Source organism: Dendrobates tinctorius, unplaced genomic scaffold (genome assembly GCF_039654945.1).
Source record: "Dendrobates tinctorius isolate UK_male_01 unplaced genomic scaffold, ASM3965494v1 ptg000211l, whole genome shotgun sequence".
Taxonomy (NCBI): Eukaryota; Metazoa; Chordata; class Amphibia; order Anura; family Dendrobatidae; genus Dendrobates; species Dendrobates tinctorius.
In genome coordinates, this window is record NW_027361878.1 from 14,866,841 (window position 1) to 14,881,977 (window position 15,137).

A 15,137-nucleotide genomic window follows, 5' to 3' on the forward strand; every position below is an offset into this window, starting at 1 on the left:
CAAAAAAAAAAAGTTATAACTCTTGGAAGGTGAGAGAGAATAATCAAAAGAAAAAAAAACACTTGTGTCACTAACTTTTTTTTTTTTTTTAGGGGGGGGGTACAAACTTTCCTGTTTTAGCACTGAAAGCAGGATGCGGTTCGTAGATGCGTCCAACAGAGGGCAGCAGCCGGCCACGTCCCCCCCGCTGCTGCCGGCACGCACGGTAGCGCCGCCCCCTGGCCGTTCTGCTATTGTCTCCCCGCCCCTTTGTCTTCACATAAAAATGTTCTCGGAGCTCCGGGACTGGAGGATCTGAGGACGGGGCAGGACGGGTAAGCTGCACAGCCGGGGCTGCCGGCACAGCACTCACACCATCACAGGCAACTGCAAGATTCTGCAAACTGTGTCTCCAAGAAACAGAAGGAGGCAGCTTGTGGGAAGCTGGCACGGTGGGCATAGCCTGGCAGGGTGGGAGCTTGTGTTATGGAGACCTGTAGGGCTCAGGTCACACTCTGCTGTCTGCATGGGGCATTGATGATGCGACATTCCAACTAGTAACCAGGTGACACTTCAGAAGCTCTGCTAAGCCTGAGACATAGAAAAAGGGGGCAACAGTAAACTGCGAGATGCCACACATGGCACCGCCAGGACTTCGGGGGATGAGTATCTCATCTATCTAGCTATCGTTAAGTGGTATTCCCATCTCCAAGATCCTATCCCTATATTTAGTAGGTAGAATAATAATCTTATTAGCAAATGCCTTCAATCAGAAATGTAGTATAGTTCTTCTGATTAGCCATGTCACTTACCCCATGTATAGGGGAATTCTAGTAGCTTAGCTATCCATGGTTATGATGACCACTCAAATAGTGATAGCAGTTAGTGGCTGTAACCATGGATACCTGATCTACTGCAATGCCCTGCACATAGCGAATCAGAAGAACTATACTATATTTCTAATTGAAGGTATTGGCTAATATTATTTTTTTAAAATTATTATTACACCCACAACATATCGGGATAGGAGCTTAGAGATGGGAGTACCGCTTTAGCACACGGACTCTTCAGTGACTGCGAGATTGGTCATTATTTTCTGTATATGGTCGGGGTCTGACCTGCGGGCCGATCGGTGACCTTTGTATCACAGGACGACACTTGCATCAGCCGTTTACTCTTTTTGACAAGTGTTTTATGCCTATGTGGCACTGACTGACATGGCAAAAAGAAAAGGTTTACTGGACCTTTCAGAACACCAAATTAAACTTTTAGGTACATGATGTTTGTATCAATTTCATTTGTTTTCTACCCCCCTTCCTTCCCTCAACACTGTGAGCCTCATTAACTCAAAGTGTCTGGGCAGCTGCAGAACCTCTTTGAAAGTCTAAACCATCACGTGATTCAGTTTGGACATTATTGTGTTATTTATGTTTTAGTCTTTTTGTTTACCAAACATGTTATTGCCCTGGATTCTAATGACAATGGACACCTGCAGTTCAGTGCATTGATTGTGGCGCTGTCCCCCCCCCCCCCGCGCTAGCATTACCTGCAGTGTACAGGAGAGCGCGGAACATTCGTGACATGTAGCAAGGTGGGAACCAGAAACATATGTAACTTCGGCTGAAGAGCCGGCGACTTATAAGGATCCATATTATCTATGGATCTCATGTTCTGTGTTCCATGTGTCATTAGGGACGTAGTTATACCCATGTCAAATGTCAGTGAATCGGCATTAATCTGCAGGTATTTTTTCCAGATTATTATAATCCTGCATATTAATACGGTGGGGATTGGTAATCTGTGTAATGGTCACAGCTGTTGCTCAGATTAGGAATACAGGATATATATATATATTCAGGGCTTGTCTCTGCTGCGTCCATCATTGTGGTGGTTTAGTAAATTGGGTGAAAAAAAAATGAACCTCAAATATCGTTTAATCCGTCATAAATGAGACTTCATTGGATTTAAATGGCGGAAAACGTCATAAAAACTTGAAATAAAAGAACCTAAAATCATTGCAACAACTAAAAACAAACAAAAACTTGACTGTGCTCTTATCTACAGAAAATGTGTGTAGACTGGTATAGGGTGGGTGATGACGAGGGTCCCGACACCCCCTGGGATTTGCATGTAGTGATATACTGGGAAATGGGAATGTACATTTGCACCATTAATAACAGTTGTTCTATCCATCCTATGTGATTTAACTACTCCTCAGAATATCTCCTTAATAATTTACGGTAAGTCCTTTTTTGGGGGGGCAGGGGGTAAGTTTGCTGCTGAGTTTTGGCACATTCGATGTGTCCTTGTTTTTAACTGTTTCAACCTGGAAACTCTGAAAAACATCTAAAGCCATGACCATTGATTCATCTCATGTATATCCACAAGAAACATTTCCATTTTCTATCAGCACTTTGATAACAATGTTTCTTGAAAATATTAACATACTGTTCTTTGAAGGTCTGACTACTGGGACCACCCGAGATCCTGAAAATGGGGGTCCGGAATCAGGAGAACGGGATTCCGAATCTTGAATGATACAGAGGTGAGGATGCTCGAGCTCCTCTACATTCATTTTTTTTATGGGACTGATGAAGAAAGCAGAGTACAACGTGTGATTTCTTGGGTCTGGATTCCTGTTCTTAGGATCGCTGGGGTCCTAGACGTCAGACCCCTAGAAAATAGAGAAAACTGACATAAAATATAAAGCTTTATCCAATAATAGACCAGGTAAAGAACATAAATGTGGGTCAAAAAGAATTATAGTATCACCATGGACTCTAATGAAATCATCTTAGTAAGATAGAAGGCAAAGGGGGAGGTATGGGGGAGAATCACGAGCACCCAAAAATGTAACTACCCTTATTCAGTTTTGTATTTAGGATTCCTGAATTTGGGGGCCTGCACACTTATTGAATTTGATGAGGATTTTTAGCAGCATTTTTTTTTTTGCCTTTTCTGCATCAAAATCTGCATTTTACGTGTATATTTTTTTCGTGGATTTTGTTGAGTGTTTCACCCAATGCATTGCAAAGGGAGAAAGTTCACCATGAATTCTGCACAAGGAATTGACATCCTGCAAGCTTTAAAATCCCCAAAGCAGGTCAATATATAAACAAAACATGTATGCACGAGATGAGATTTTTAAAATGTCATTAATTTAGCTGAAGAAAATTAATTAAAGAAAAAAAAAGCAGATTGGAACATATAGTATATGACAGTAGAGGAATAATGGGTCTGGTGGCGATAGTCAGGGCCCTTGTCTTTTTCTCTGAAGAAGACAGGTAATCCCCAAAAACACATTATTTTACACCAGCACTTTAAGAAGTGCCAGTGTCCAGGTTTTTTTTTCTTTTTTATATCTGCCACATTGTATTAACATATCTCTTCCTTTTATTATACTATATCAAGCAAAGCAACTTAGATTTTGTAACAGATTCACTTTAAAATGAAAATCTGCTTCATATACCGCTTTTAATACTCTTTTGGTTTGGAATTTGAGGCGGATATGCTTCAAAATTGACATCTAAATGCTCTTATCTGAACTTACCCTTATGGTTAATACAGCAATATTATGGAATATAGAAGGATGGAGAGGGAAAGGTTGGTAGAAAGTCAAAGGTTAAAGCACAAAATGAACTTTATCAGCATATATCCTACGGAGAGCGGAGCTACCACTCATCTTCTAGTATAGCTTGCGTCACCCTCCGAAACCTTCAAGAAGAGTATATTGGTGCTTTATATTATAACCCCTATCAGTTTATTTTCCCTTATGACATACTTTTTGTTGCTAGCTTTAGAGTTTTTATAACAGTTTATTAAAATCATATGTTCCGTCTGCATTAAAATAGTCCATAGAAACACTACACATAATTATAGGGATCTTATATTAATCAAACATAACATATATTAATATGAATACAATTTCTAAACTTTGCTGAATTGTTATGAAAGTAATATGCCTCCAACCACAAGATTAATAATAATAACAAATAATAATAATTATTCTTTTATTTTATTACATTTCTATTGGCCCTGACTCATTATTAGGGAAAGTAACCCTCCTAATTCATCTGTATGGGCATGTAGGTTATAGAAAAATCAATAAAATGACACTTTGATATCTGCAATCTGAAGTTTTATTCCAGAGAAATCAACATATTTCTTTAATATGTAAATGATCTGTTAAGATCTATGGGCCGGACATAGATCGCCCCGAAAATCTGCCTCCAGGGATTATTCTAAATGAAAGGGAGAGTTACCAGTGTGAGACATGTAATGACTGATAGTCTGCTCTCCTGATCTACATGTCTCACACTGGTAACACCCACTTTCATTTAGAATAAGCTCTGGAAGCAAAGCAGATTCACGGGGAGATCAATGTCTGGCCCATAGATCTAATTTGCATATTAAGAAAATGTGGATCACTCTGGAATAAGACATCGTATCGCTGATATCAAGGTGTCATTTTATTCAGCTTCCTATGATCTGCATGCCCATATAGACGGCTTAGGAGGGTTGATCCCACCCTGACAAAGTATAGCCAATCAGGATGGGACCTACCTCTTGTAGTTCACCTCATTATGTGTGAGCAGATGTCAAAATAAATAAGGGCAGAGCAGGACCTGGGTCCCAACTGTTCAAACACCTGCCCGTGGAAAGCTGCATAAACAAAATGAACAGCCGAAAAGGGGGATATATGCCCCTGTTTGTATGAAGTACAAAAAACTAAAACAAAACCCAAAAAATTGAGCTGGATCACATGTTGGTATAAGAACAATACATAGGTGTGCATTCACACTGTGGCCATTTAACAGACAGAACCTCAGATTAAAAAAAATCCATTTGAGTAAATACCCTGTAGTAAGTAAATGAATAAATAAATAGTAATAGTACATGTAAATAATATAGGGTAGTCCCTTTTAAAAAAGCCATCCCACCGCAACAAGGTGTACTCAGTCGGAACGAACATTCCTGGTAACACTTGCTTATCCATAATCCGCCAGTGTAAACAGACTGGCAATCACCTGAAGAATGAGCAAAATGTAGGTGAAATTATTTTTAAGTTTGTATTAATACAAACGTTTGATATCTTAAAGGGGTTGTTCACTACTAGGAAAACCCCTTCTTAAACTAAATGTTTGGCCCCGATGAAATAGTAAAGCCTGACGTCACTTCCCGTGCCGGTGCCGTTCCCGCGGTGTCGGCACTAGCTCTCCCCAGGTTTCTCGTGCAGTGTTGTGACACATGAGCCCGGCGCCCAAACAGCGCTGGCGTCACTGTCCCCGCCTACGTACGGATTGGACATGAAGAGAAAATCCAGTCTGCAGCTGATTGGGCACCGGAGTCACATGTCACAACACCGCCCGAGAGCCCCAGAGAGATCAAGTGACGAACAAGCGGGAATGGCACCGGTATGGGACATGAGTATAGGATTTTTTATTTTATCAGGGCCAAACATTTAGTTCAAGAAGGTGTTGTCCTAGAGGGGGCAAGCCCTTTAAACTATGAAATGCATTAATAATTTTTTTGTTGGTGGCACATCCCTTGTTTACAACGAGTTTGGAGGAACATGTTTACACTGACCGAGATTGGCAAAGATCATTTATAGGAACCATCATATGACTACCATAACCCCATGTGATAGGCTTTATTACAGGGGATTTCTCAACACAGTTAAAATTGCGATGTGATTGTAAAAAAAAACAACTTTGTAATTTATTTAATAAAAATCCTCTCCATTCTTAAGAGTGGAGTAATATTTAATTCTGTAGTTTACTGCTCATTGCCTAGGTTATTGGCCATCTCTTCAGTCTAACTGGAACATTAACTTTATTAATTTCTGCTTGGGCCATATCTATGTTTAACCAACTGAGTGTATTAGATGTCCTTTTAAGGGTGATGTGGCCGACCCCATCCGCCTCTTTCTTTTTTGGTACACACAAAGCTGAAATTCCTTTCAGTAATTCTACCTTGTCTTGTTCCTCAGTGGCCAGCTGCCAGATACCATTATTTAGAGGACCCACCTTTGCGGAGCTTGAGTTACAGGGTTGGACTGGCCCACCAGAGAACCCGAGAATCCTCCGGTGGGCCCTGGCTTCTCAGTAAGGAGAGTTCATAGTGCAAATCTTGCAGCTGCTATGCAAACTTTGAGTGGGGGAGAAAGAAGAGCCCTCAGAATAAAATCCTCTGGTGGGCCTAATGTTCTTCTGTCTGACACTGTTGGGTTATGTATTTATGTAAATAATTATCTTGGGATTTTGTCCTATTTCTCATTGGCAAAGTTTAGTCCAGGAGCCCGGTTGCAGCCATGACTCTTGTCTCTCACATGCGATGCAGAATGTTGGCAGATGGTTTGCTACAATTATCACTTTATGTCTGTGCCAGACTTGGTTTACCTATTCTTTTTTTCCCCGTCTATAAATATGCAGCTGTCTAGTCTATCACCCACAGAGTCTGCATCTCCTAAATTAAAATATAATGTCCCGCACCTGTACCTGGACTCGTCCGGATTGACATCCCTGGGTTTGCCTTGCTTGGCATGATGGCTGAGGACACACAGTGTTTCTGTGGGAACCTTCTCTTTCCCTATTCCCGTTGGCCCTAAGCCAACCCTCATTGAACAAGATATGAGGGGAGCAGGAGGAGGGGAGAGCAGATTGGGAGAGCAGATTGGCATGTGGTCCTTTAACAAGTATATAGACGTCTGACCTGGCATGCCACCTGGGAGCTTGGTGAGTGCAGACAGCACTGGGACCTCTTGTCTACTTTTGTGCTGAGCTCTCATTTTTGTCCCGTCCCCCCCCCCCCCCCCCCCGTCACCTTCATTTACTTTCCTCCATTTTTGCAGCTCTCTACCCTCGCTGTCTACCCCTCCTGCCTGTTTTTCCATCTCCTTCCTCTTTGTAACATCTGTGCTTGCGTGCTCCCTTCCTACTTTTCGGGGATCCTTTGTTTTCTCCCTTACTTTCGGTTATCTTTGCCTCCCTTCTCTCCTGATTTTCGTACTTTCTCTGCTCCATCCTTTTAGGCTTCTGTCATCTTCTCTCTGTCTTCAGCTGATTTTGTCCCAGAGGGTGTCATAAGAAGGTTGACATTTCTGATGCTGCAAGAAAAAGATTATTTTTTTTTGGGTGGAGGGATTGTGTGCCGTTTCAGTTTCTTGTTAGAGAGTTGGTGTGTAAGAGCCTTTGCTGACACTAGCATCTGAGCAAAAGAAAGTGGACAGCGTTCTATGGGTCTGTGCAGGCTGAAGATTTGTCCTACTGCTCATACAGCATAGAAATTGCACTTCACATTGGTGATCAGAGCTCAGTTACTGCTCACTTGACAATTATTTGAGATGGAAAAATCTGATACAGATTTTACATGAAATCCGAGACAGTTGTGCCTTTTGCACGTGGATTGGCTCCATTCAGTGTCAATCTAAAAGTTTCTCTGAATTGAGACTCAAAAAGTGACCTGACGCTTCTTGATCTTTACTTGTCTACAATGCAGATTTCAAATCCACAATGAAAATAAATCTGTGACATTTGAAGCATAAAGCGCATAATATATTCTTGTGCTAGGTCTGGTTCCTTAATTCTTCCCAGCTCCTGATACTTTTTCATTCTTGTGCTAGGTCTGGTTCCTTAGTGCTTCCCAGCTCCTGATACTTTTTTCAGTCTTGTGCTAGGTCTGGTTCCTTAGTGCTTCCCAGCTCCTGATACTTTTTCATTCTTGTGCTAGGTCTGGTTCCTTAGTGCTTCCCAGATCCTGATACTTTTTCATTCTTGTGCTAGGTCTGGTTCCTTAGTGCTTCCCAGCTCCTGATACTTTTTCATTCTTGTGCTAGGTCTGGTTCCTTAGTGCTTCCCAGCTCCTGGTACTTTTTCATTCTTGTGCTAGGTCTGGTTCCTTAGTGCTTCCCAGCTCCTGATACTTTTTCATTCTTGTGCTAGGTCTGGTTCCTTAGTGCTTCCCAGCTCCTGGTACTTTTTCATTCTTGTGCTAGGTCTGGTTCCTTAGTGCTTCCCAGCTCCTGATACTTTTTCATTCTTGTGCTAGGTCTGGTTCCTTAGTGCTTCCCAGCTCCTGATACTTTTTTAATTCTTGTGCTAGGTCTGGTTCCTTAGTTTTTCCCAGCTCCTGATACTTTTTCATTCTTGTGCTAGGTCTGGTTCCTTAGTGCTTCCCAGCTCCTGATACTTTTTTCATTCTTGTGCTAGGTCTGGTTCCTTAGTGCTTCCCAGCTCCGGATACTTTTTTAATTCTTGTGCTAGGTCTGGTTCCTTAGTTTTTCCCAGCTCCTGATACTTTTTCATTCTTGTGCTAGGTCTGGTTCCTTAGTGCTTCCCAGCTCCTGATACTTTTTCATTCTTGTGCTAGGTCTGGTTCCTTAGTTTTTCCCAGCTCCTGATACTTTTTCATTCTTGTGCTAGGTCTGGTTCCTTAGTGCTTCCCAGCTCCTGATACTTTTTCATTCTTGTGCTAGGTCTGGTTCCTTAGTGCTTCTCAGCTCTTGATACTTTTGTCATTTTTGTTGTAGGTCGGTTCCTTTTTACATTCTTGTGCTAGGTCTGGTTCGTAGTTCCTCTTACCTCTTGATACTTTTTCATTCTTGTGCTAGGTCTGGTTTGTCATTTGTCTCAACTCTTGATATTTGTTCATTCTTGAGCTAGATCTAGTTCCTTGGTGCGTCTCAGCTTTTGATACTTTTTTCATTATTGTGCTAGGTCTGGTTCATTAGGGCTTCTCAGCTCTTGATAAATTTTATGAAGGCAAATATCATAGGGTATGTGCACACTTTAAGTATTTGGTGCCGAGATTTCTGCACCATTTCTGCATCTCTTGACTGGAAAAATGCAATAGCAAAAATGTACGGTATGTAAAAAATGCAAATTTTTGACATGCATTTTTTTAGTGTAGATATTCCTTCACTCTTTAGTATGAGTGAAATCTGCAGCAAAAATGCTGAATGAGTTGGCATGCTGCAGATTTAAACGCACCAAATCTGCAAGTCACAAATAAGCAGTGTGTCTGTGAAACTTCAGGAGTCTCATTCACTTTGCTGGAAGCAGGAAACTTGAGGTTTTGTGACAAATCTGCCTGGAAAAAAAGAGACAAATCTGCAATGTGTGCACAGGCGCATGCTTATGAGCGGGGAAAAATCTGCACCAAAAAAACACAGCAAAAACGTGCATTTTTCCTGCTGTATTTTTCCTGCCAAGAGATGCCGAAATGGTGCAGAAATTTCTGCACCAAATACTTAACTTTTGCATATACCATTACTCTTACAAATGTTTCATTGTGTGTTGAACTCTCTCTCTCTCCGCAGATGTCTCATGGACAGGAGGAGTGAGTCTGAGGAAGACGTTTTAGGGGATGCCAATGGAAAAGCAAGTAGCCATTTGTGGCTGATCATTGAAGAGGAAATAGCAAGTAACAAACGATCAAAGACGAGCAAGTGAAACTTCCAGTCTACAGCAGGAGTAATGGAGAAGCCAAATCTCATACCTGTAGAGGAAGAATTACAAAAGTTATCGGTGGCTCATGAGGCAGAAAAGTACACGCAACCGCTTGATAGAGACATCTTATGTAAACCAGAAGGTCTTGCACATTGTGACAACAAGGACCACGCAAGGGAGCAAAACCCTGTAGATCTGCTGCCAGAGGAAGACCTGCAGAAGTCCATAAGGCCGTCAGACCGGTCAATCTCCAGCACGTCCACCTGCTCCTCAGTAGCCTATTCCTCACAAGAAAGTGACCATGTCTTCAGCGAAGAAGAGGAAATCCAGACCAAGCGTAAGACTTTGAGAAAGGTAGGTGGTATCTGAGATTAATTGAGAAGATTAAACATTTTTTAAACATGGAAACATACATTATTTCCAGTAGCGAAAGGATTGGGAGAAAAACAAAGTGTGTAGAGGAGCTTCGTTTTCTGTGGGCGAAGATGCAAATCGCACCTGCTGAGCTGATGAGAAAAGTAGAGAAAAGAAGACAGGAGGGGGAAGATACTGCAGTGAAAGGCAAAAATTATAGGGTGGGTACACAATATACAGGCATTGTTTTGACAGTAAGCACGAATTAAAGGGAACCTTGCACCTCGCTTTTCCGCTATAAGCTGCGGCCACTGCCTTTCAGGGCGTATATATAGCATTCTATAATGCTGTAGCTAAGCTCCCGGTGTGACCTGAAAGATAAGAAAAACAAATTTTATTATACTCACCCGGGGCGGTCCGGTCTGATGGGTGTCGCACGTCCGGCGCCTCCCATCTTCATGTGATGTCGTCATCCTGCTTGCTTCGTGTCACGCTCCTGCACAGGCGTACTGATCTGCCCTATTGAGGGAAGAGCAAAATACTGCAGTGCGCAGACGCTGGGCCTCTCTGACCATTCCCGGCGTCTGCGCACTGCTCTACTTTTCTCTGCCCTCAACAGGGCAGATCAGTACGCCTGTGCAGGAGCCGTGACACGAAGCAAGCAGGATGACGACATCAGATGAAAAGGCGAGGCGCCGGACCCGGCACCTGCGACACCCATCGGACTGGACCGTCCCCGGGTGAGTATAGTAAAACTTGTTTTTCTTCTCTTTCAGGTCAGACCGGCGGCTTAGCTACAGCATTATAGAATGCTGTAGATAAGCCCCGAAAGGCAGTGGCCGCATCTTATAGTGGCAAAACGAGGTGACAGGTTCCCTTTAATGGGGGTTAAAATCATGGAAATGCTCGTCCTGTTGCGGGGAGGAGAGGCTTGTGGTATATGACTGAAAGTATAAAGTTTTCTGATTCCTTTGATAAAGCAAAATGTTTTATAGCCCAGTTGTTCACTTTGGCTAAAAGAAAATAATAAAAAAATAAATAAAATAAACTTGGACAGTATTGTGCAAAAGTTTTAGGCAGGTGTGGAAAAATTGCAGCAAAGTTAAAATGCTTCCCAAAATTGAAGTATTAAAAGTTTATTTTTATTAAATAAGAAAATATAAAGTGAATGATAAAAAAAAAGAAATTTAAATGAAATCAGCAACATGGTGGCTGTTAGGCGTTGGGTTTCTGCGTTTACTGCACAGGGATCCAGACCCTCACATTCTGCAGTCTCCTGCTGTTTATCTACTGCAGAGGAAATTGCAGAGGAGATTAATCTCTCCTGAGGCTAAAGGCCCATTTACATTTAGCGATGCACCAGCGATCCGACCCGGGCAGGATTGCTGGTGCATCGCTAGCTAAATGATCGCTAGTGAGCTTTCACACAGAAAGATCTCACAGCGATGCAGCGGACGATACTCACCTTTCACACACAGCGATCCTGACGTCCTCCCACCCGCGTCCACACGTCACTCGTCTCATACAGCAGGAAGCGGACGACGAGAAATGGAGCCGCCCGATCTCGCGCGATCAGCGACGGACAGCGGGGGAGCCGGTCGGAGGTAAGTATCACACATAGCGATATCGCTAGCAATATCGCTAAAACGTCACAAAACCAGTGACGTTTTAGCGATATTGCTAGCGATATCGCTATGTGTAAAACCCCCTTAAAGGTACTGTCACACTTAGTGATGCACCAGCGATCCCGACCAGCGATATGACGCGGTCAGGATCGCTGTTGCATCGCTAAGTGGTCGCTAGTGAGCTGCCACACAGGCAGATCTCACCAGCGACATCGCAGGGGTCGGGGGTCGCTACTTACCTGTCAGACGCGGCGATCCTGACGTCCTCCCGCCCGCATCCACGCGTCGCTCGTCGTCACAGCAGGAAGCCCAGCAGGAAGCGCCCAACGAGAAACGGTCCAGGACGTTCTCGCGCGATCAGCGATAACCAGCGGGGGAGCCGGTCGGAGGTGAGTATCAGACATAGCAATATCGCTATAACGTCACAAAACCAGTGACGTTATAGCGATATTGCTAGCGATATCGCTTAGTGTGACAGACCCTTAAGTCCTTCTGTCCTCCTACTGAGCATGCTCATGGGACGATCTCCCATTGGAGATTGGGAGTCATGTGCTCAGGTCCCGCTCCAGATCTCATTGGTTTATCTCAGAGATCTGGAAGCTTGCGGAAGGTCCCGGCTGCTATAAAAGGCGCACATGGCTGTTCCGCCATGCGCTAGTATAGACTTACTTGCTGCTGTGTGTATGAGGACGGATGTATGATTCTGGTGAATGACTCATTAAAAAACCCCTTCCCTCTGATATTACGTATGTGGTTAGGGACTGAGTTAGAATCAGCGCCAGCGCTCCTCTTCTGCAACATCCACAGCTGCTAGTGTCCGACATTGCGCTTGCGCCTTAGCCTTGTAGTTTAGCGGTAGTGTCCACACCGCGCTGCAGTAGCAGCCCCTTTGCGTCTGCAGTTGCATCGCTCCGCACACGGTAGGTCTAGACGGATGTAGTGCCGCCGTCTTGGGCTACTCCTGTGACCTGATACCGTGTGTGCGTTTTTACTGAATACTGTGACATCAACAGGCTCAGTCTTTTGTGTTTGTACCTATTTGGCATCTCTGTGAATTAACTGAGATTGCTCTGTGCACCTGGGTGAAGTTTAACCCTGTGCGCATTTCCGCCATATTGCTTCTGCCACCACTTAGCAGCGGTTATATCACCTACTGCACGGTGTACCCCGAGCGGCAAACGCACTTTATTATTATTTTTATTTAGTGCGTTCCGCCGTTTCTAACATTTTACTAGCGCCAGGGTCTGGCTAGTGATGGCAGAACAGCAGCAACTGTTACAGTGTATTCGGCAGCTTGATGGCCGGTTGGCCACTCTTGAGAGGGCTCTCTCAGCTGCACAATCCACCGAAGCTGCTGTAAAGGCAATCACAGACGTGGTTTCCCGTATGTCCACGTCCTCCCTCGCGCCGACAGTTACCCGCCTCCCGTTGCCCGATAAATTTTCTGGCGATGGCGCCTCCTGTAGGGGCTTCATCAGCCAGTGCTCTATTCAGCTGGAGCTACTGGCTGCGCGATTCCCTACGGAGCGGGCCAAGGTGGGGTTTATTGTTTCCCTTCTGTCGGGCAAGGCGTTGGAGTGGGCTACGCCATTATGGGAGCGTGGTGACCCAGAGGTTCGGACTGCTGCTCTCAGTTTCTAACAGCTATTAAGCAGGTCTTCCTCGGTCCATGGGTCACGCACGACACCTCTCTTCAGCTTCTTGCTTTGACTCAGGGTTCTCTCTCGGTTAGTCAGTATGCCGTCCGTTTTTGGACACTGGCTTCCGAGCTGGAGTGGTCTGATAAAGCCCTCATCCCTGTGTTTTGGAGAGGTTTGGTGGCAGAGCATGTTAAAGATGCTCTCTCTACCAGAGAGGTTCCTGCAAGTTTGGAAGAGCTAATTGCCATTTCCACCCGCTTTGACCTCTGTTTTTCAGAGCGCGGTATGGAGCGTGCTCAATCCAAGCGGAAGGCTACCTCGGCTCCCAATTTTTTTGAGCCTCTGGAACTACCCGAGCCAGCGGTTCCACCACCAGAGCCCATGGAGGTGTCTCGCGCCGTTCTCCAGGTGCGTCCGGCACAAGACTCCAGTTGCGGTTATATTTGTCAACCTGCTGTTTCTCAGAACAACAGTGCCCCGCAACGGCCAAATTCTGTGCCGCCGGGAAAGACCTTTGTTCCTCCCCGCCTTTGGCCGAAGGTTCTCGTGTGGGCACACGCGTCCAGGAGGGGTGGTCACTGTGGCTATATGCAGACCACAAAACTCCTGTCAGGGTCTTACTGGTGGCCACACAGGGCTCGGGATGTTAAAAATATATTCGGGCCTGCGCCTTTTGTGCTCGGAATAGCCTCCTTAAACGAAGGGTGGAGACGCCTGCCGACACACGGTGGCGCTACACTTTAACTTCTGCTCCCGTTGTCTCCCATGGGTCCCTTCTCAAACCTGGCGATCTTGCCGCCCCTGATGCCTTCCATTTGTCCCGGGTCTCCCTGTCACCTACCGGGACATCAGACTTGCCTTTGGACGAGTCTGAGGCCTATATCTCTGATGGGCACAAGTTGGTGGATCAGAAGGCTCAGGGAGGAGGGGGCCCTAGGAGGGGGGGTAATGTTAGGCGTCGGATTTCTGCGTTTACTCCGCAGGGATCCAGACCCTCACAATCTGCAGTCTCCTGCTGTTTATCTACTGCAGAGGAGATTGCCTTGCAGCAAATCTCTCCTGAGGCTAAGTCCTTCTGTCCTCCTACTGAGCATGCTCATGGAACGATCTCCCATTGGAGATCGGGAATCATGTGCTCAGGTCCCGCTCCAGATCTCATTGGTCCATCTCAGAGATTTGGAAGCTTGCGGAAGGTCCCGGCTGCTATAAAAGGCGCACATGGCTGTTCCACCATGCGCTAGTATAGAATTACTTGCTGCTGTGTGTATGAGGACGGATGTATGATTCTGGTGAATGACTTTAAAAAACCCCTTCCTTCTAATACTATGTATGTGGTTAGGGACTGAGTTAGAATCAGCGCCAGCGCTCCTCTGCTGCAACATCCACAGCTGCTAGTGTCCGACATTGCGCTTGCGCCTTAGCCTTGTCGTTTAGCGGCAGTGTCCACGCCGCGCTGCAGTAGCAGCCACTTTGCGTCTGCAGTTGCGACGCTCCGCACACGGTAGGTCTAGACGGACGTAGTGCCGCCGTCTTGGGCTACTCCTGTGACCTGATACCATGTGTGCGTTTTTACTGAATACTGTGACCTCAACAGGCTCAGTCTTTTGTGTTTGTACTTATTTGGCATCTCTGTGAATTAACTGAGATTGCTCTGCGCACCTGGGTGAAGTTTAACCCTGTGCGCATTTCCACCATATTGCTTCTGCCACCACTTAGCAGCGGTTATATCACCTACTGCATGGTGGACCCCGAGCGGCGAACGCACTTTATTATTATTTTTATTTAGTGCGTTCCGCCGTTCCTAACAGTGGCTCAGTGGTTAGCACTGTTGCATTGCAGCCCTGGGTTCAAACCCCACCAAGGACAACATCTGCAAGGAGTTTATAGGTTCTCCCCATCTTTCCTCCTGGTCCTCCGGTTTCCTCCCACAATACAAAGACATACTGATGGAGAATTTAGATTGTGAGCCCCAATGGGGACAGTGATAATGTTTGTAAAGCGCTGTGGAATATGATGTGGAATATTTGGTGTGACTGCCCTTTGCTTTCAAAATAGCATAAATTCTTCTCTGTACACTTGCACACAGTTTTTCA

The 15,137-nt window shown here is 44.9% G+C and overlaps 1 protein-coding gene across 4 annotated transcripts in view; it reads left to right on the top strand.

The window, feature by feature from the left end:
* Positions 1-230: 230 nt before the first annotated feature.
* LOC141058287 (inositol-trisphosphate 3-kinase B-like) overlaps positions 231-15,137 on the top strand; it is an 87,752-nt gene continuing 72,845 nt past the window's right edge. Inside the window, exons 1-3 of one of the 4 annotated variants that reach the window (XM_073554474.1) lie at positions 254-314; positions 2,440-2,524; positions 9,296-9,779. In XM_073554474.1, the coding sequence (XP_073410575.1) occupies positions 9,453-9,779 (327 nt within the window). In that variant the 5' untranslated portion in view covers positions 254-314; positions 2,440-2,524; positions 9,296-9,452. Of the gene's footprint in view, positions 315-2,439; positions 2,525-6,581; positions 6,714-9,295; positions 9,780-9,849; positions 10,001-15,137 lie in introns of those variants that run through there. The other 3 variants (XM_073554475.1, XM_073554476.1, XM_073554477.1) reach the window with 3 other exon arrangements.